The 22,464-nt window shown below is 36.2% G+C and overlaps 2 protein-coding genes across 6 annotated transcripts in view; one reads left to right on the forward strand and one right to left on the reverse strand.

The window, feature by feature from the left end:
• The window catches only part of agbl5 (AGBL carboxypeptidase 5), a 30,198-nt gene extending 12,093 nt beyond the window's left edge, over positions 1–18,105 (forward strand). The window contains exons 8-18 of one of the 5 annotated variants that reach the window (XM_088625193.1): positions 1,269–1,869; positions 2,444–2,613; positions 3,040–3,175; positions 3,682–3,872; positions 4,272–4,495; positions 5,462–5,674; positions 11,353–11,471; positions 15,337–15,389; positions 16,057–16,214; positions 16,600–16,688; positions 17,034–18,105. In XM_088625193.1, the coding sequence (XP_088481319.1) occupies positions 1,269–1,869; positions 2,444–2,613; positions 3,040–3,175; positions 3,682–3,872; positions 4,272–4,495; positions 5,462–5,674; positions 11,353–11,471; positions 15,337–15,389; positions 16,057–16,214; positions 16,600–16,688; positions 17,034–17,108 (2,029 nt within the window). In that variant the 3' untranslated portion in view covers positions 17,109–18,105. Of the gene's footprint in view, positions 1–1,268; positions 1,870–2,443; positions 2,614–3,039; positions 3,176–3,681; positions 3,873–4,271; positions 4,496–5,461; positions 9,105–11,352; positions 11,472–15,336; positions 15,390–16,056; positions 16,215–16,578; positions 16,689–17,033 lie in introns of those variants that run through there. The other 4 variants (XM_088625194.1, XM_088625192.1, XM_088625195.1 and 1 more) reach the window with 4 other exon arrangements.
• Positions 18,106–20,986: 2,881 nt separating this feature from the next.
• On the reverse strand, positions 20,987–21,962 carry ost4 (oligosaccharyltransferase complex subunit 4 (non-catalytic)). The gene is made up of 2 exons (XM_088625198.1): positions 21,817–21,962; positions 20,987–21,142 (listed from the first exon to the last, which is right to left on the reverse strand). The coding sequence occupies exon 1, from the start codon at positions 21,959–21,961 to the stop codon at positions 21,848–21,850; it is 114 nt and encodes a 37-aa protein (XP_088481324.1). The 5' UTR covers position 21,962; the 3' UTR covers positions 20,987–21,142; positions 21,817–21,847.
• Between the last annotated feature and the right edge of the window lie 502 nt (positions 21,963–22,464).

The raw sequence follows: 22,464 nt of genomic DNA on the forward strand, positions 1-22,464 counted from the left end.
ATTGTGATGCCTTATATTTTAATTGAATATTTTAAGTTTACCCTTTTGTAAGGGAATGAGGTATGTGATGTGGCATTACATCCAGTACTTCATACTGTCTTTTATGAATAAGGAATGAATGATACAACATGGACCCTCAATCGATGTGGATGTATCAGAATAATCTGTTTTCTAAATCTAAATCCTTTCAAAAATGCTTGTTACAATCAGAATTTTGACCGTTTCATCTGTTTTTCCAATAAATTACTGTTTAATTTAAAACCAAATAAGTGATATCTATGGGCACGTGCTTGGATATCCCTTGTTTCTTGAGAATTAATGCGGTTGGTTATGTTTCTTTTGAGTATAACCATGTGATTTCTTAATTTAATATAGAATGATAAAAGATGGTGTTTGTAGTACATACAGTAGGATATATATATATGAATGATTTTAAAGTATGGTTGCACTTAAGCTTAAAAACGTCCTTTCTTGACTATCCTTAAGTATTGGCCCCAGATTTATTACCTTGTGTCTGGTGTTGAGATCTCTTCTGTTGACGTTTGAATCACCAGACCTACTTTGTTCATGGCCAAATGGTTTTATGGCCATGTCTATTCTACTCTAATCTCTCCTTGACAGAGAGGTTCATAGTACTATTAGCCTTTGTGAAGCCACAAGGAATAAATTCCCCATAATTAGAGATGCAGGCATGCAGACTTACTTGTTAGTAAGAAATGAATACAAACATCTTAATATCAAATTGTATGACTTACAGCACATGCACTTACAGAGCTTCCTAATCACAGAAGATAATTAACTGAAAGTTGAGCGGCACCACATTTGTGATCTTTTTTTGTCCAGTGAGAATGGAATAAATTTTTTGCTTTTTGCCGGCCTGAACTTGCATGAAGTTCAAGTGGAATGCATCAGTGTGAAAAATGTCCAAAGGTCTGAAGTACACTTCTTAATTACAATTATTGGTTCTTCATGTTATATAACTACCTAAAACCGGATCGGGAGAAAAAAACTTTGGCCATCATTGACTCTGTTGTCTATGATGGCCAATGTTAGGCACTATCTGCAATGAGATATTTAGCTATAGTGTGATAAATATTTTATATGCTGCCTCATCGGCTGGGATATAATGGAAAATTAGGGAACTGGACACTTTTCAGAAATCATTCATTTCTTGTTTTTCAAGTTTCACATTTATATACTTGATTTCAAATTATAAAGGTTGGATTCAATTCAGGAGTCAAACTAAACTTTTTTTTTCATTTTATTAGAACTGATTCCAGAGGTGTAAATCTCAATCGCCAATACCTCAATCCCAGTTTTGAACTCCATCCCTCTATTTTTGGTGCCAAAGCAGTTATACTGTACCATCACCTGCACAACCGCATTGGACCAGACTCTCCAGACTGGAGGACATTTGTGTCTCCTCTGTCATCCAGCTTGCTAAGCACAAAACCCTCCAATCATTCCAGTACCAACTGCTTGTTTTCACTGGAGGCCCCTCTGACAGAAATAGAAAAGTGCAACAACCTCAGAAACGAGGAGGAGCATTATGAGGGGGATTTCTTCACTTGTGTGGAGAAATCAGAGCAATCAGAAATCCCAATGCTAACTGAAGAGAACAGGACAGATACGGCCTCAGAATGTCTAAATAAAGGAGAGGCTGAGGGGAAGATTGATGGAGAAGGGACCTGTGGTAGCGAAGAACACTGCGATGAGAACGATATTCTGAAGATGGCAACGGCTTCTGATCTCTCCGAACACATTCCCCCACAAGAGAGTGGCATAGCTTACTACATTGACCTACATGGACACGCGTCCAAACGAGGCTGTTTCATGTATGGAAACAGCTTATCTGAGGAGAATGAACAGGCAAGTGCAATAGCTGTATTTCCCTTTAAATCACGTTTGTTGTTATGATCTCTCTCCTTGTGAGTGATGAACACGACAGCGTATGATGGTGAGTTACTGCATATATAAGTCCTTTAGTGGAATGAACCTGTTGTGCAGCTACATTATGATGGTGCTGTGGTGGAGTAGCTTCGGTCTTTTTCTTATGCTGTCCAAAATATAAAATATTTCCATGCCAAAGTACTGTAAATCAAAGATTACTTGTTTATTTTTTTAATTCAAAATACTTTCAATTTTTCATTAGTTTTTAGCTGATCAGTTGAAAAGGTGTTTCAGATTGTGAAAATGTTAACCAGTTTAATATGCAAGAACATTTGCAAACAAGAGGAAGTCATTCAGGCCAGTTAGGTATTTAGGATCACATCCAGCTATTTTTTTAAAGTACCTGACATGACTAGGTAGCTTATTTTTGGCATAATCCTCGGGGTACATTTTGGAATTTAAGCTCTGCTCTTTCATGGTATTCTAATATGTATTCTTGTATCAGTTTTATGCTTGTATTTGAATAGTTGTCCTGTATTTTAAATTAAACCAGGTGGAAAACCTTCTATATCCAAAGCTGATCTCGATGAATTCACCACACTTTGACTTCATGGGCTGCAATTTTTCTGAGAAGAACATGTATGCCAAAGACAAGAGAGATGGGCAATCGAAAGAAGGAAGTGGGCGTGTAGCAATTCATAAAGCCATAGGGCTGATCCACAGGTATGGCAAAAATAGTAGCAATCTAAAGACAAGTCTGAAAACCTACTCAGGATCCCTTTCTATAGGTTGCCGTTGTGTTTTTTTACAGTTTGAAGGCAAATGTGTTAAACAGCAAAATATCTCGTGGAAGAATCCATGCTTTGCTCTTGTACCAAAATAGCATGGTTTCTGTAGGTAAACGTATAAGCTTAAATTGGAGTCTGGTCATTTGCGTTGCTTTAGGCTAGGGATTTTTTAGTCCTTATTCTATCATTTAGAAATATTTTTTTAAGATCCTTAGTTTATTTTTGTTTTTAAAATTTTTAATTTAAAATCATTAACATGAGCACAGCTTTATTTTCTTAAGATTTTAGAAAATTGTAAGTTTTACTGTGGTAGAGAACTTATCTGGGCCTTGAGACAGATTTGTTTTCCTGTTCTCTCTAGTTATACCTTGGAGTGCAATTACAACACTGGCCGCTCTGTGAACACAATTCCTCCAGCTTGTCATGATAATGGCAGAGCAACGCCTCCCCCACCCCCTGCTTTCCCTCCCAAATATACTATCGAAGTGTTTGAACAGGTACGTACTAGTGTTTAGGATGTGATGTATCATGTATCAAACATGATAGTTAACACAAATTGTTGAATTATTTTTGTTTGTTTCAACAGCTTGGTTATGTAGGTTTTCCTAGACATCTGTTGCCCTGGGTAAAGGTGTGCATGCTGTTTTCAGGCTTACATGACTCTAATGACCGCTAATGACCCTAGGTCTGTGTTTCATTGCTGAGCATTCTGGAGTTATCAGTATTGTTTATAATTTAGGTGCAAATAAATGAATTATTTCTTTGTTGAAAATACTGTAAAGGATTGCAAAGTTAATAGTTTTCTTAAAACGTCTGAAATGAGTTATTTTCTTAGATACAAAAAACTAAAAATATCTGTTCATACTTAGATATTGGATAATGTAAACATCTGGGAACCAATAGAATAGACTTGATTTTGGTAAACTTTACGTTTACAATATAGTTCTTTACGTACAATAATTGCTTGTAAATGTCTGAAGTTGAAGACAAAGCTTCCTATTAGGTTGGCAGGGCAGTTGCTGTGGCAGCTCTGGACATGGCTGACTGCAACCCCTGGCCTCGCATCATCCTGTCTGAGCACAGCTGTCTCACCAATCTGCGCGCCTGGATGCTTAAGCATGTTCGAAACAGCAAAGGCATGATCTTCACTTCTAAGAAAAACAGCACAAAGGCTTCTCCTAAGGGAGCCACAGTGTAAGCACATTTCTGTATATGTTCACGTTAAAATATTCTGCTTATTTTAAAAATCCAGAAAATTGTTATTCAGCTAAAATGTTCAGTGATATCTGAATTTCAGTTTAGGAATTTTTTGTTTTTAGTTCTGGTTTGTAATTGTCAAAGTGCTGACTGCTCCAACACTTGCTTCAGTATGGGTGGGTTGATGAGCTTTCGAGCTTCTGTCTTGAGACGTGCACTGGAATGTGCTGGGTTAAAGTGTCTAATTTGCCATTCTTCATTCTGCGAGTCCCATGGAGCTCACAGAGAGCTACCGATTTCTTTAGTTAACATGTTCATCTCCTCATTAATGAACCATTGTGATAGAACATGTTTGGTAAAAGATCAGGCTGAAAGAGCTGCGAACTGTGGTTTCAGGGGTCTGACGAGCTCTGCCTCGGAGAACTCCCTTAGTCGGACCAGGAGTAACAGCAATGGAACAACCAGTGGGAGCAGCAGCAGCCAGCAGAACTCCCCACAGCTCAAGAACTCGCCCAGCTTCACTTTTGGCTGTAGTCAGGGGATCAGTAGGTCAGCCTGCCCTCCACCCTCCAACTCAAGTCTTCATAAAACAAATAACAGGGCTCTGGGACCAGTGAGAGGTAAGCTGGTTGAAGGGCTGTGTTGGGAGAAGGCAGGATGCTTTTTGAAGTACATGTGGGCCTGCTTGGGAATTTCAAAAACAGTCTAAATATGATGTATGCATTCTGCAAAAAGAAAAACGCAGACTTGAAGGTGTTTCAAAGTGTTACCACTAAGGAAGAAGCCAGTAGGGAATGGTTTTGAAATCGTCAACATGTTGGTGTTTTTGTTGTCTTATGACTAACTGCATATGATAGCAATTACGATATACAAAAAGATGTAATCCTTGTCTACTTTTTTCTGTTGCCAAATTTGTAATGTGGAGAATCAGTTCTGGTACTGTTCCTTCAACTTATTTATGGGATAACCAAATGCAAGTGTTATAAAAATATAGAGCACTGTCAGAAGAAGAATTGAAATGTAAGCACTTGGTATGGCACAGATAAATATGGGCTTAAAAAGGTAAAAATATAGTTATAAATTAAGAGTAAAAGCCTTTGGTGGAGTTTATTTAAAATTTTGTGGTGTGTGAATAATCAAAAGCAAGTGTTGCTTGTGCAGTAAAGAAAGCAGTGAGCATGTCCTTCCTGAGTTTTTTCTCAACGTACTTTTAATATATACAATGTCTTCATGCATATAAATGTGTTTTGCATTTATTGTTGTCATCCAAACCCAGCTTGTCAGATGAACGCTTTCCTGCTAGTGACTGGGAAAATTGGAACTTCTTTTAAACTGAGCTAGGATGGCGTTTCATTTAATGGAAAGGATATGTAAGCGGTGGCTATGTTTGTAATGTTGTTTATATCAAATCATGGTAGACTACATACTGAACCTAAATACTTTGTCAAAATAAAATGAAAACCACTGTACTTAACTGAAAGGCTTTTACATTGCTTGATTGTGGGCCTCAACCCCAGTTCCTGCTGATTCTCTGCTCTGTGTTCTCTTGTGCCATCTCGAAAGTGTCTCTTTATATTTCTGTATAGAGTCTAAAGCACAGGAGAAGAGACGCCCACACCACCGGTCAATGCTAAAAACAGCTGCAAGCAGCCCCACCAGCCACCAGTCCTCCCCAACCCATCCTTCGCTTTCTCCCTCTTCTTCCTCAGTCTCCCTGGGATTTTCCAAGATCACCTCCTCCCCTCAGCAGCAATCCGGCCTCGGCCCTTGTTCCATCCCAGCTTCCTTCAGCATGGCAGGTCTGTATTCTCTCCAGCCTCCCAGCCTCTCCAAGCTCCTACCTTCTCTCCAAGCTATGCCCAAGTCAAACCTCCTTAACAAGGCCTTAAGCAAGCGGCTAACCCCCTTGATTCACCCTGCCCTTCCACCCCTGGGCTTTCTAAATGACAGAACAACCAGCCTGGGTTCAGGGAATAATTCTGGGAACCAGACAGGAAGGTCTAGTAAACACTGAATGGATCAGTAAAAATCATCCCAGTTAAAACAGGTAGATCATAGAACACTTTTTGCGAGTTAAGCTTGGGTACAAAGGTCAGGGCCGGGGGCAAGATTCATCTTCAATGTCGTGATATTTCACCTTAGAAATACCAAGTAAAAATTGAAATTTTGTATATATCTATCTCAGAAGCTCTTCTCAAGTAATTTGCCAAACATGGCTTGATGAAGATAAAGTTCCATTTTAGAATTTAACAGGGCTTAAAGTGTTATTTTTAGTTGTACCTTATGTTCCTTGACCTTGTGCTCAAACTGATCTTACTTTTTGTTTGTTAAACAAAGCTAAGTTGGAAACTATAAGTGCAAGTGTGAATAAAGTTTTGAAGCAATTAGCATTTTTCTGTTTCAAAGTATTGATACCTGTTGAGATATAATGGAGAAATGAGATGTGCAAAACTGAATTGTCTGAACCTAGGCTTCTGATTCAATCTCTTCTTCCTCTGCACTGCTACAAGTTTCTTGAACATGTACTTACAATGGTCTATAGTCCACTAGAATCCTGGCTATCTTTGGAACCAAGCCTTTCCAGATTAAAAGTCAAAAGAACCTAGCAAGTATAAAAGCAAAAGGTTCAAATCCTACAATAGATACATGTGCTGCTCTGGTCCTAGCATACAGTATAATAGAACACAGTACAACACAAGGAGGATCTATAAGAGCACAAGTCATTTTAACTTTTATTGCTGCTACATTTAGTGTTTTGCAAGATGCCTTTCTTTTCCAACATGATGCAGTACTAAGTATTGTTAGTATAGTTCAATTGCCAAACATTTTTGTGCTACATTATATATAATTCTGCAATTTGTTTTGTTTTCAGTTTTCCTCCTTTTCAGAGCTTGCTTCTAATTTTAATATTTTTAATCCCATTGTACAGTAAACACTACATATATATGCATATATACATAATAAAAAGGGACAGCTTATGTGAAAGAGAAACACATGAAACATGTTTTTCAATCTCTTCAACCATGTCAAAATATAGCATTAAAGCAACCGATAGCTGAACTTAATTTCCCAGTTTGTACTTGTTAATGTTAAATTTTGAACTTGCAAAGCAAATTCTTTATTATACGTCCTAAATGGATAAATTAATTGTTCAACTAAAATGGTACATCTTATGTAAAGACATCCCTAAAGAACAGGTAAACTTGTCACTCAGTGCTTTTTTTCAATGATATACTTTGTTGTGTGTTCTGAATCTATTGACGATTTTCTACAGTTATCACTTAAGTTTCTCGGATGTTTTTGTAAAATACACAAAGCTATATTCTTCTGGTATTTTCTACACTTTGGTGCACTTTTTTACTCACTTTATAAAAAGGAATTTTATGTGCTGGAGATGGAATACTATTGTAAAATTTTCACCTAGAATTATATGGTTATGTTCATTGAATTTATATAGTAATACATACTATGATTATAATTTACAGTTTCATTTAACATTGGAATAGTATAAAATAATAAAAATGTTAACTGCAAGCAGACTTCAGACCGAGGATTTACCAATCTATTTTGGTAAAGTACATTGGTGGGTTATGATTTTGCATAGTACATAGTAAGTACACTATGCAGATGCAGAAAGGATATTTTGCATGTATCTGGTTAATGGACGCAAGTGTATATTCTCAAAGCAGTCAAGCTATCAGTCAGGTGACTTTAGTAAAAATTGTAACCATAATTTTAGTATTTATAGTTTTGCTGCAAAACCTAAAAGCATTTGATTAAAGTCTTGTACTGATCCTTTTAAAAATGTGCAATCACAATTCTAAACAGAATTATAGAAAAATATTTGTTTTTATTTTCTAAATATATACATTTAAGAATAGTGTTTCAGAGAATAGATTGCTGTTGGCTGTTCTGAATCTTGATTTTCAGAGCATAATCAGGCCAAATTTGTTACTTGAAAGATCTGAGTAAAAATGTATATCTGTATATAGAATGGCTTATCATAACAGCATTTCAGAGGTTGATGACAAAGAAAAATATCCAACAAAGCAAATCATCAAAAAAAAAACCTTTGCTACTATGACGCATTTAAATCTCAAAAGGAGTTTCTGTTATATGTTTTGTGAATGTAATGGTTGATTCAGTGGTTACAAGTTGTAGATGAGCTACAGAAATATTTTCAGTAATAAAAGCTGAGATTTAAAGCAAGCTGTATAAACCATATCTACTATTGTGTCTTGAGAATTTACCCCAATATGTGTTAAATGTTAATATGTTAAATATGAATAACAAAGTAGTGGATTATTATTTTCCTGTTTCATGTGATATTACATTGTCCAGTTGTATATTGTGCCATGATATGTTGCTTGTGGTAGTTCCATATGCTTTCCTTTACTGGCACATGTAATATAAAAAATATTTGTAACTTTGTGAGTTTTATACTGATATGTTGTCAGTTTTGAGCCTTCAATCCTCATCTTTATCTGTTTCATCTTTTATTCTAAAACAACTGTTGCACTGAATTCATAGGCCTGAAAGGAACAGTATATTATTACTGTGAATGCATTTAATATTCTAGTCAAATGCTTATTGAATTCAATTGAATTCAGAAGAAGCCACAGGAGTGGCATTTTGTTTCCCTGAGCAAATTTAGTCTCAAGAGAAAGATAGTATCTTTTAATATCAGGAAGAATCCTAACAGACGGGCTTCAATTATGAAGGAAGAGAACAGTAGACTTTTTCATTTAGAAACAGTTTGCCTTCTTAATGATATTTTATGTTTCGAAGGTGTGAATAAATATGGTCTTCTGTACGGGTGTTCTTTGAAATAATGAAAATCATAATCTACTGCCTGACCGCTGATCACTGAATGTCTCTTTTTAACTATGGTTATCTCATCATTTCTTCTTCTTTGCAAAAAATACTTTTCAAAATGAATGTAAAAGAGACATCTTCATTTTTTTTTACCTAGCTCCTAAGTTATTCAGGTGTAAACTTGACTCTGGTTAAAGTATGAGTATGCCAATTAGTCTTACTTGAAAATCACTGTTCCTTTCAGACCTGGAATTTAAAATCGATCTCATCACTTTCATCATTATCTGTTTTTCTTGATATAATACTTGTAGATACCACGTTACATTCTTTTTTTATATGTGGTGTGGGGCTGTTTGATAAAATTGTCCTTATCTTTCAGTGTAATAAAATTTCTCTGTATGATTTTAAAAACAACCTAAACCTGGACCTATCCTTATTTCAACCTTAAATTTATGCTTTCTCAATTTTGCTCTCCCATGTTTGTGCTCATTCTCAAAGTAATTTTAATCTGACTTATCCTATTTTTTCCTTCAATGTTTATTGTTTTCTTGAACTGTTATTATGTGAAAGGATAAATCTATTTTTTGGTGTGTTTTGAAGTCTACGGAGGTTACATTCCCAGTTCATGGTATCTGAAATGGCAATTTCTGATTAAAAGTTGTACAGTTTAAACTATCCAGTGGGGTATATCTCTGCTCACTATAACAGCATGACTTATCTGCCACAAGTGTGTCACAAACAGGAATCACATCAAGCCAACCAGCTCCAGTTTTTTATTTATCATGGAAGCCATTTTTGATTAAAATGTTCAACCATGTACCCCTAAGCAGTTGTATGCTTGTTTGAACGTCAGAGAAAAGGTGCTAAATGTTGATGCTGGAATATAACAAGCTGTTTGCTGGTTGAGGAAATATTTCAGGATCTCTAGTGGAATATTCAATGCTGAGACGATGGCTAATTTAAACCAGTTAATGTCTTTTCAAATTCCATTCTTTTAAACTCCCCTGGAATGCACTTTTAGGCTCTGCTTGTGGTGATATCTCCTGCAATATAGACAATTCATTCCAGATCCATTTCCGAAGGGGCCTGAACCACTGATGAGCAACTTTAGTTGGGGAGACTGAGGAACAAGGCTGGGTTAAAGCACAGTGAGCACAGTAAAAATGCTGAATGAGGTTCCAGCACATTTGGTTTTATCTGGTGAACTTGAGCTTGATTGATATTTCATCTAATTCATCACTGTTCTCACACGTCCTGCAGTATCTGCATTATCTGATGATACATTTTTGTGTAAATGAAGCTAGAATGCGATCTAAATCAGTAGACGTTGATGGTGTGGAAAGTTATTCAATATTATAAATGAAAGTTAGCCATAGATGGTTGACCATGGATGTCACCACCAGAGATGGGGATTCCAATCACATCTTGAATGTGTGGCAGGGAAGGTACCACATTGTTTGACAAGCCAAAGGGCATTGTTAGATGTCTGTTCCACGAGCACCCGTCTGCTGATGTTGGGTTGGGGACTTTCTGTTACTAGGATTGATATAGTGGTTTCTACACATGACACATGAAGGTCTCCAGGCTTCGATAACTCAGTGCTGGTGACATGACAAAGTATCTATTGGCTAAATTCCCATCCTAGGACATTGGCTTTCTGGTGCAGGATTCTAGATTCTGGGCCATTGGCTGGAAAGTCAGTGATCAGATTTAATTAATAATTGAATTCAGTCTTCTTGTTTGATCATTCATTTGTTCAATAGTAATGTAGTGTTCATAGGGAATTTGACAAGAACACTGATTTATAGCTTTCCTTATAATCTTAGCGTAAAGGTACTTTGAAACTTGGATTTCATAGTCTAGTTTTTTTGGTTCTTGTAAGGAAAGAACTCATTTTTTAAATATTTTTTTTTGTTTTCACAAAAGACATTTCTTTACAGCACAGTTGATTAGCTCCCGTTACTGGAAAAAAATGGAAACGCTAATGTGGTTACCCAGAATTACTTATGAACTGTTAAGTTCTTGGAATCCCTGTTGCATTTTTAAGTGAATGAATTCAAAATATCAGTTTTTGAATGAGAAAAAGCCCAAAGCCGCCAAATTAAAAGCATTGTTTCAGGCTTATTAAATTCTGGGCTTTTTTTAATCTTTAAATTTAGCTTTTTTACTAATCCTCCAGATGTCTTTGATTGGAGAGTCAATGGTAGTAAGTACAGAGGAAATGATGAACTCGAGACATACTGGAATGTGCGAAGGTATCAGTGTATTGCTGTGTTGATACTGGCACCATGTATTCAAAATAAATTGTGGGTAGTAATGTTTTTTGTGAGATTTACTAGTCATAGTTTGTCTTGTCCTTTAGTTTCCATTTTCAAAATTTTGGAAGTATCCTTGAATTATATTTTCTACTGCAAAACAAATTTGAATAAACATTTGAAATAAAAACACCATGAGCAATGGAAAAATGTTATATTGCACTGAAATGCTTCATCAACATCTTTAACCTTCTGTTTAATTTTTTTGTTAATGGTTCATTTACTGAAGTATTTTTGTCCTACTGTGCATAAACAGTTTCATGATTTATCAACATTTGTTTTAATTTCTGCATTTTAAACACATGCAACATGTTTTTCTTTTCCCATCATTCTCTTTCATTGCATAGGCTACAGCTGTCCTAATTTTCATGTTGGCTTGAAAAGTAGTGGCTCTCTATTAAGGAATCCCAGGCAGAACAATCTGCATATTCCTGAAGACTCAAGTGATGAGCGTCTTTCTGTCCAGGTAGGGAGAAACTTGCTATTATTTGAAGACACAAGAGATTAAAATCATTCTGGTTCATCAGATGCTGAAAGTCCTGAAATGAAAAACTGAATTCCAAATCTTGTGTTCAGGTTACCTTTTTATTTTTCTATATTTTTTGCTTTTTTCTAACTGGCATTGATGTCATTCATTCTTGAAGAAAGCTTTTTCTCTTTTAAGGTAACACAGAAAATGAGGCTCCAAACAGCAATGTAACATATTACAAACTTTTTACACAAGTATTTGAAGGTTCTGAAAAACATATCAACAAAAGTCATCTTTCACATTTGAAAACATTTTTATGACATGTTCTCAAGAAGTAAGCAGTAACAAGTTTTTAAAAATACAACACTAACAAATGTTTTTTTCCTGACGTTTTGTTAAATATTTAATGTGAGAATGTACACTTCAATACATTCATGAGTAAGGCTTTCTGTAGACTTGTTTATACACACCTGTAGTGTATTACAACAGCGCAAGGTGGCAATATTAATTCTTCGCTAAGGCAAAACAGCAAGCAACAACGAATTTCTGCAGCTCTAAATACTAGAAGTTACATTCTTGAAACCATTTTACATGGATTTCTAGAATAAAGATGGAATGTTGGTGCCCAACTAAAATGAAAATTGGCAGTGAGAGGCAGAGTCCGCATAGAGACTGATTGATGGTCCCAGGCTTTGGGCACAGATAGGAGACCAGAATTAGATGGGTGAAGGTTGTGAGGTGGAGAGTACGACAATATTACTTCACACAGGTACTTAGGTACCAAGCCATGCAGAGCCTTGTAGTGAGCATGAGGATTTTGAAGTCAACACAAAACCTGACAGGAAGCCAGTGCAAGGACTCCATGGATAGGAGTAATGTGATCTCTTGCACTAAACCTGGTCAGGATTCTGGCTGCCAAATTTTGGACATACTGGAGTTTGTTTAATGTGGATTTAGAAACCCCTGCGAGTAGAGCATTAACAGTAGTCAATTCGGGAGAAGACAAATGTGTTGATCAGTTTTACAAAGTTGATGGGGGGATGCCAATAAGCATGACTTCAATTTTGTCACAGTTTAGATGAAGGAAATTTTGAGTCATCCATGGTTTTATGTGGAAGATGCAATTAGAAAGAATAGAGACAGCCACATCAGTGTCAAGTTTGGTTTGGATGTAGATTTGAGTGTTGTCAGCATAGAAGTGATAGTTGAGGTCATGTGAACTTAAAAGCTGACCAAGTGGGAACAGTAAATGCTGAAACGTAGGGTTTCAGTATTGAGTCCTGAGGAACACAAGACTTAATTCCAATTTCAGACCTAAATTCACCAAGAGAGATAAAGTGACAGTAATCATTGAGGTTAGACTAAAACCATTTAAGAGCAGTGAGAGAAACTCCAAACAGTCTTTTGGAGAAAGTAAGATATCATCGTTAACAGTGCTGAAAGCAACACTGAGATCAAGAAGAATGAGGATAGAAAGACAACCAGAATTGGAAGCCATTAGAAGATCGTTAATGACTCTGACCAGGGCAGTTTCTGTACTCTGAAGTTATCAGAAGCTAGATAGGAGGGGTTCGAAAAGGTTATTTGCAATGAGGTGGTTATTTAACCAATATGTAACAGCATGTTCTAGAGTTTTTGCAAGAATAGGTAAGTTAAAAATGGGTTGAAAGTTGCTTAGATTGTCCAGAGCTATGTTTGGCTTTTTTGGTGCAACACCAGTGCTCCAGGATTCATTTATTATATTGAGGACAATGGGGCAGAGAGAAGTGAAACAGGACTGAAATAAGGGGTGGGAATGGGATCTAGTATACAAGTGGTGGATTTCATATGCAAAACCAGTTTACTGATGGATGCAGAGTCAAGGAGAGAGAAGCTGGAGAGAAGGGTAAAATTAGGCAAGCAGGGAGGAGGTGTGGAAGTGACATGTTGTGGTGAGAATGTGATGCCAGATGCTGTCAATCTTGAGCTAAAGAAATCTAAAAATGTGTTGAAAAGTTACGATGAGGCAGGTTGTGTGGTGGGGCAGTTTGGCTTTTGCAGTCTGTTGATGGTAGAGAAAAGGTGTCTAGGATTGTTATGGTTATTTTCAATGATGTGAGAGAAGTAGCTGGATCTATAAGGTCTATATAGGGTTGGGTCTTCCAAACTCATCCCCCAAAATCCACCTTAATTAAGAGATCTACTAATTATTGAAACTCTTGATTCCATGATTCCCTTAATTGAACTAAAGAAACTAGAGTTTTCACATTCCCTGTACTTAAAGCACTCATTGTTTTATTCTTACATCATGACATGGAATTGGTTACTAGGTACCATATTGGATATATACATTAAGACTGGTTTTAAAAGGTTAATATGGAAAAATTAGAGGTTTACAAACCTCTGGCACTGTACAGGCCCTGTAATTTCAAACACTATACAACGTCTTGACAGGCCAACAAGAGAAATGCCATCAAGAGTTTGTTTGGGATTTGTGTACATTTTTTATCAATGTTTTCAAATTGACATTCAGTTTTCTTTATATTATTTACTTTTATTAGATGTACTTTCCCATGATTTTCCATGGAATTTGCTGATGAAAGACAAGCTCAGGAACCTCTCATCCATGGATTATTAGGCTTTCTGAAATATGATCTCTCAAAATGTGAACTGAAAACGCTGAGATACATCCGGAGTTTGGTACCATAACAGAACTCATCTATGGCAGAGTCTGAGCTGTCTGTTTTAAGCCGCTTAAAAAACTTGCCCCTCATTTGTGAATGAGGATATGCAAAAAATAACCAGTGGGAAAGCTCTGACAAAATGAAAATAGGGAGTGAAAAGGGTTAGTTAAGGGGGCATTGATTGACTGGCATGAGAATTTCAGAATGCTAATTCTTATTGACTGCCTGAAAATAGCTTTGCCAGTATTCCCCTGTTCACCTGGCTGTGTGGTAGGAGAAAACCTAGAGTGTTTAATCATTCAAGATGGTGTTTCTATTTTGTTGTAGCTGCCATGCTTCTGTGTTACTGTGAGAGTTGGTCTATGGCTGAAATGGCCATGGTTTTATTTGAAATTCATGTTCCACATCTGCCCAAAGAAAAAAAATAAAATAATTTTGAGAAGAGCGTGTGAATTCCTGTGAGTATCTGGCCATCTACAGAGACACAAATCTATGCAGTTGTACTTTTTAAAGTGAGGCATTCTCTATAATGCTGTTACTTCTCAGTGGACTTAGTTTTACACATTTCTCATATTTGACCTTGGAAGGAATGATGGAAGGGCAAGGCTTAAGGATATCCCATGCTTTTTTTTTTACACATTAGCCCCACAATCTCTTAACACCTGGCCTGTTTTACAGTTAGATGGCCCTTGTTAAACATACTGCTATTATTGTTCAGTCCTCACATATAATTAATTACCTGTATTTCTGACTGAAATGTATCATAAAACCTAATTTGTGCAAATAAACTAAATTGTAGTTCTAGATTAATAATTAAGAATACAAATTTAACTTTGCAAATTTATGGTTATATTTAGAATGGATATTATTTTTTACCTAGAAAGAAAAGATTAAGTACTACTTAATAAACTGAAAAACTACCACATTTGAAATTTTATGAAAAAGTGCTGCTAATTCTCTTGAAACATTTTTATTTGGTACTTGTTACACTGCTACAAGCATACTGCTTATGAAAGAATTGCTTGAATGCCCCTGGTGAACATAATATAATAGGAGTGATACCCTCAGTTTAAAATAATAAATAGTGATTTTGTGAATTTTGTATGTTTTTTTTGCCATTTCCAAAATGACATACTGCACTATTTATATAAGTTACTTCTTGGCAGATGTACTAATACTTTCTCGCCATTATTTCATAGAATTCCCTGAAGAAAGGCAAGCTCAGGAACCTGTCGTCCATGGAATATTCTCGGTACACATTTTATCTTAGTACAAACGTCATATTGTCACAGTATTCTTTCTGTAAAACTGTTCAGTATTTTTTCTTTTAGCAGGCATTATTACAACCCATAAAAGAGATAATTAATAAGACTAAAATTTCCCTTAGGTTTTTTTTAACTTTACTCCTTGCTTAATGGTTTCCTGTGCAGTGTGTACTACCTGTGTCCATTAGTTCAGTCTAAGGTTCGAGGAGATTGAGCTTTTTTATTTTTGTAACATTGTGCTTTAGCCCTTGTTAAATCTGGCTTTTTTTGTGGGCAACTCCAAGTCATTCCTTTACCACAGATTGGGCAGGTTTCCTGTGTTAAGGTCCAACAGTAAACATTTTGATGCTTAGTTTTTGCGATTTAGCTGTTTAGATGTTGGTTACCAGTCCACCTTTCCTTTTCACTATATTAATTATATAACTGAAAATTAAAAGTTGAAATTTGAAAGAAATAACCCAAACAGACAATTGAAGTGGGTAAGTAAATAACACCTAGTTCATTTTAATAACACGTGCATGTGCCTTTCAGTCCTGGATCTGGTTTCAGATTTGTACTTTAGTAGATTTAACTGTCTGTCCATTTTATTTGATGGTAAGATTAAACACTGATTTATTCTCTTTCATATATTTTATTGACATCTACATTGGCTAGATCTGAACTGCAGCCCAGATCCAGCAGAATTCCTGTGAGGAAAGGCGGACTGTGCTCAGTCCAGGGCCTCCTGCGCTCCAACAGTATGGACCAAGAGCTACCGCTGAGAGTGTGGAAATTCATAAAACCAGGATTCAAAAAACAACTGTCCCTTTCAGGTGAAGAGCCATAGGTGCTGTCCTACAAAATGTGAACAAACTAGGAGGAAAAAATGAGTAGGCTTTAGGCTCACATGACACTGCTGTATAGATCACTAACCGAAAGAATACTGTGTGTGTATATATATATACTGTATATATGTGTATGTTGGGGTGTTGGCAATTAACAAATTGACTTTGTTACCTTTGTGTTTTATGCCATTGTTTATGCTGTGAAAGAACACTTCATTTTGCAAACGGTGGCCCAAGATTGTCCATTTTTCGTTTGAAAAGTTAGAGGAGAAAAGTGCTGTTGGAGTTTTATGATTAACTTTTTATTTTAAAAGAAATTTGAACTTGCTTCTGTATTTCCCAAATCTGATAGTGACAGAGGTTCCTTCTGCAGAGAGCCAACCAGTGACACTCGGCTCCAGGATGCTCCTGAAGTCCAGAGCTCAGAGCTCAGTGCTGGTTAAATCCAGTGCTACAAACCAGGTACTTAATTACTAATTATGTTCTTTACCAGGGGTGTCCCACTCCTGTCCTTAAAGTCTGCTATCCAGCAGGTTATATAAGTCTCTTTAAATTGGCAGCCTCTTAAAGAGACCCCCCTCCTGTCCAATTTAGAAAATAATAGCTCAATTAGGTAGTTATGGGCTTAGGTAGAAGGTAGACCCCAGCTGGAGTTATGTATCCTTGTGCTAAATCGAGTTCTCATTTTTGCCTTTGAGAGGAAAGTGGATTCAGTGGGATAAAGGAGAATGTTGAGTGACATGGGAGTGGATGGTTAACAATTTTAATAGATTTCAACAAGATGCAAACATTTTCTTACACTTGCAGGAATTTCCTGGATCCCTATCTGGAATGGATCAGATACTTGTCTGCAGCAAAGTTCCCTTGTGTAGCGAAGCTTGACTGAACTGAAGATATTTGTTAAAAATTTAAAGTATTATGTTTTTGCATTTTATCATCTCACTTAATATTTTCACTTGAAGTATTCTGCTTTATTATTACAATTTTGTACTAAGTGAATGGAGAAATATGATTTTTGAGTTGCATTTTTGTACAACACAAGATAAATTGCAACATAATTAAATCGGTACACTATGCAATTGATTTCATGTGCAGCAGAAGACAGGTTTGCAAAATGTTCAGCTGTGTTGAATGGACAGAAAGCACTAAGTCTGAACTGCAGTAAAAATAATGACCTTACATTTTTGCTGAGATTTATTTTAGAGATTGAATTCATGCTGAGGATATGTAAGTTTTCAGAACTGCATTTTATAAAAATTAAAAAAACATACAGATGGGGTTGACAGAATGCAAATGCTCATGTGTCCTTATCAGTTAGCAATATAAGAATAGATTTCATACAAAATATTAAGATCTTAAATGCATCTTCTGTTGTGCTACTCAAATATAAGATTTTATATGTGACCAAATATTATGTTCAGCATTTTCAAATACAAGATTAAAGCATTTATAAACTGGACGCTGTGGTATTTAAGTTTTAACCATCCAGAAAAATAAAAGATTACTGCTAGGAAACAAACACTACTATTTTTTTCAAAATGTGGCATTTTTATTTTAGTAATCGTTATAGTAGGGTGTGATAGGACTGTCTCAAGAAAAGCTCTCAGAATAACTATACATGGACTCTGTGCACATTAGTTTTGAGTTGACTATTACTTTATTACTGTTATACATACCCATTGTTGATTTAAACAAATGTATAGTCTTTAAAGTGGAATTAATTTTGTTTACTGTTAACTTTTCACAAACTGCACTATTTGTATATTTTAAGTCAAATGTACTGCTGGATTTTACTTTGTGTATCGTATAGACATATAAACAATTTAAAGAAAATGTTTTTGTTATACAGTATGCTGTAATATATAGTGAGCAACAGAAACATTGCCGTCTGACTTCATCTCTGTTTAATAAAATACACCTTACTGACGGAGGGATAGAGGAAAAAGATGCAATCCTCTATTACTGTAAGCAGAGACCATTCAAATAATTGTTGCTTGTCAAAATAGCGTTGTGTGTCTGAACTAATTTAGGTTTGCCCTAATGTTTGCATTCGCCCCTTTGCACTACATTTTAGTTTTTCTTGTGGACTTTATCTTCTTTCACTCAAATGTTCGGTATTTGTTTAAAAATGCTCACTTGAACAGAATGTGTATACATCCTCGCCCTGGTTTTAGCAATCGACACAGTTAATGTACACAAATTAGACTTTACATAACCTCCCCTGGTTCACTTTATAAAATTTTGTATGCAGGGGGAGTTTACCTTAGGCATAGCGCGGTATGAGTGGAATGTGGTCTCTACCAGCATCTGTTTCACACTTTGGACTTATTTTGCTTTTGCGTACTTTGGGTAATTTCTGTATATTATCGCAGACTTTTTCATAGAAAATTGACAGTAATTTGTATTGCAATTAGTACTGGTCCCTGCGAGTACAAGCGTGGGATAGTCGTAACTATAAGTAATGAATATTAAGAGGAGACGGTTAGTTTAGGCCTTTCGTCATCTTCGTATATTTAAATTAAGAGCACGGCCTGCTAACCGTTCCTCTGCTCACCCTCCTGACTGAAAGTCTAGTGCTGAGGAATGGGACATTGGGAATTACCATACCAAAATCAAACCTTATCTACCCCGTACACAGTGAAGTCAAGAACATACCTAATATTTTTTATTTTGCATTTAATTTTCTAAACGGTACAGTGTAGGGTTATTAAAGTTTTTTAAAAAATATAAATACATTTAAAAGTAATACTGATTTATTTACTCTGTATTTTTAAGTGCATGGAATCTTTTGTTTTTATTCTAATTATATGATTTTAAAACGTTTTTTTTTCCCCATTTCTTTCTCCATATATAAATGGGGAAAGTATCCGTTCTCCCTCCACGTTATGGTCTGTTAGCTGCTGCTGCATTCTTGCTCCATGATCAGCACGCAGATCTGTTGTCCTTTGATGGTTAATAACCACTGGGGAGCTTACAGCTCTGCCCTCCCGTCCCTCCTTCCTCACTCGCCTGAACAGCTACGGCAAATAAGGGAGGTTCCCTGCAATATCATGAAAGGCAATTATGCAAGTTTACTCAATGGCTACAAAAGAGCTGCTTCTGACTTACATTTGGGTTATGTAAACACCTGAGGAACCACAAAAATATGTAAAACAGAAAACCACCTGAGGAACCACAAAAATATGTAAAACAGAAAATGGGTGTATGTCATTTGCATCTCCCCAAAATACCGTAGGACATCATTGTAAGTAGGTGAACACACTTGCAAGATTCCTCTTCCCTTTTCTTGATCTATTTTGTAACAGCAGTACAAACTACGAGCACTAGATGAGCTAGAGAAACACCTGAACAGGTGAAGAGAAAAAAGAACAGGAATGAAGTTTGGGATTGTCAACATTAAGTGACAGGCCTGTATACTGAAAGTGACACTCAGTACTCTTCTACAGATTCAGACCGTACCTTCCAATTTTAATTAAATGCACAGATGTTTCTTGTATATTACTTTCTTGCTGTTAATGTACAAAAGTAGTAAAAACTGTTTTTACTGAATTCTAATATAAACAGTACTGCATAAATGTACTACACATAACCATTGAAACTGTAATGTAAAAGATGTCTTACAAGAGACAGCACATCATTCATTTTGTGAGCATCTGGCCTGTTAAATAGAAAATTGCCCTCTAGTTGAATTTTCTTCTGCACAGACTTATTCTGACTCATTTTGGTATGTATCTGCTCAGACAGCTGTTTTTGAATTGCTGTTTACATAGAAAGGCACTTGGAAGCTCTGATAGTCTCAGTAAACCCTGCATTACATTGCAGAGCTGTGACCTTGCAAATGGCCACAGATTCTAGCTTAAATTAGACTTCATACTGCAAAGTCAGAAAACTGTAGCTTTCAGGTGCCAAGGAGAGCTGGCAAACGTATTTAAAATGCATCTAGAATACTAATGTGGCTGATTACGACGGGTACAAAAATGCTTCCATTCTTCAGCTGCTCCAAGGACTCCTAGCTGTATTCAGCTGCATCAGGGGTGTTTGATCCTAAATGCTTGTAACATGTTTTTCATTAATTTAACAAGTGTATTACATTAGAGTGGCCAAGAGGTCCTGGAGGAGAGCAGTGTTCACATTGTGATCAAATTTAATAATTTGTCACTTATGAGTTTGCACTATGTAAGGCAATTAGGATTACACTAACATTTTTAAACAAGACATTATCCAATCCAGGGGATTTTTTTGTTTTTTGGTCCTGTTTCATCAGGAATATATTTGCAGCTGGAGAGCACTGTATATATAAATGACATTTTAATAGCTTGCCTCTGTAATTAAAGAGAAAGAGGAATGAAGTGACCTACACTTTGATATACTCCTCTTTATATACAGATCTTTGATATACTCAAAACGTTTTCCTGTAATGTTTACTTTGTATGCTGGTCTCTTGAACTAAATCACTATCAAATTGAACTTTTTCTCAGTTTTTTTATTTAAGTAGTACAGGTACCTGCTGGTTACTAATTAGGTGTTATCATTAAAATGATTGACAAAGACCTAATTTATATTTATTCATTTTGACCTATAAATGCACTCTTAGGAACACAACTACACATTTTTCAGAGTATTGACCACTGATTAAGTGCATCTCTGCCTTTTCTGAGGTTTTAATAGTTTTCATTGTTTATCCTTAATCTACTTTTTTCCACAAAATCATAAGAATGTTGATTTCACCCACTGCAACACAGATTGTTCACCCACAGCGGTTTTGAATTTTTAAAGAATTCATAATTTATTCACACCTTTTCCCATACCAACAGCAAAAACATTTACAGGGGCTTTGCAGTTGTCCTAGTGTTCATAGTGGCGATCAATGGTGCTTCTGAAGCATCAGTCAGCAAAATGTGGTCCCCAATTTCAACCTGTCAAGGAATCAAACGAAAATGTAATGCTGAAAATACAATTCTAATAATAAGCAGTGCTGGTATTTGCATAATGTTATGAATCCCAAAGAAAGCTCCCATTTTATTTGCCTATGTTATGCATGGGTGTCAGCAACTACAACTATGCACCAGTAACTCCACTACACATCTGGTAAGTGAAGAAGTGAGAAACCACCAATAGAATTAAGGGGGAAGTTACAAAGAGACCACATTATGTGATTCCAGAGTGGAATTTAGCCAGGACACTAGGATGACACACCTATTCCTACAAAACCACGGGAGATTATATGTAGATTGAGGATGCTTTTGAAACGTGAATATTTTCAAATAATCCAAGAAACCCCAAAGTAAGAAGTTTACAAAGTCTGTGTGTTCTGCCACATGTATTTAAAAAAGCAAAAACATGATGACACAACATGTATAATAGGAAAATATGTTCTGTTAACGTTTATAACATTTATGTTGCAATTTGATGAATCTGCATTTTAGTATATTAGAATTACTGGAAATCAAACACCAAGATACTTTCAAAGACAAGTCTACATGCAAATGTTTAAAAGACAGTTTTGAAATTTGCATTCATGTTTACATAATGGTACAGATCAAAGACAAACGGCAGTCTTCATGGTCAAGTGACCTAAAGCCGGACCCACCTTGCCCAAGCGAAGCTGAGCAGTTGTCCGTTTACTCCAGTTTCTTTGGGTTGTTGACCGCCACGTAATGATAAAGAACAACCAGGAGGAAAAGGGAAACCCCCAGCATGTTGGCGAAAATCGCCAGCTGCACGTCAGTCACCATTCTGTGAAAATTACATTTTAAAAAATCTCGGTTTAATAACAACTACAAACACCAGCATTGATGCATTTCTTGTAAAACCAAACGACGCGTTCATTAATTATTCTCGGTATTTAAGTTCCTAAATACCCACGAGTGAACCTTTAACAAGCCAGTGTCTTTAAGAGGGTTAATTTACAATATTCAATCTCCCATTACTAAGGACATTTTACTTCAACCGGGGACAATTTACGACGTCTAGGCTGGTGGCACAACATGTACAATTTGTCTGTGAAAGTATTATATATAATGTAAATATTTTTTTGGGCATTACCTTGCAGCACCTCACTGAAGACGAATTTCTGTAAAGGAAATCTTTCGCTTTTAAACCTAGACCTTTCCGGCTATCTCAGCCACGTCACGTTAGTAACTATAAAGAAACTACGCGATGATTGATATCGCGATTTACGCCACTTCCGTAGGTCCCATGAGGAAGTTGGCGGATGACGCATTGTCACATGACATGG

This window comes from Lepisosteus platostomus, chromosome 3 (assembly GCF_059453375.1).
Source record: "Lepisosteus platostomus isolate fLepPlt1 chromosome 3, fLepPlt1.hap1, whole genome shotgun sequence".
Classification (NCBI taxonomy): Eukaryota; Metazoa; Chordata; class Actinopteri; order Semionotiformes; family Lepisosteidae; genus Lepisosteus; species Lepisosteus platostomus.

What these genes read in the sequence shown, in the direction of transcription:
- ost4 (XM_088625198.1), bottom strand. Translation starts at nt 21,961, where the DNA reads ATGGTGACTGACGTGCAGCTGGCGATTTTCGCCAACATGCTGGGGGTT.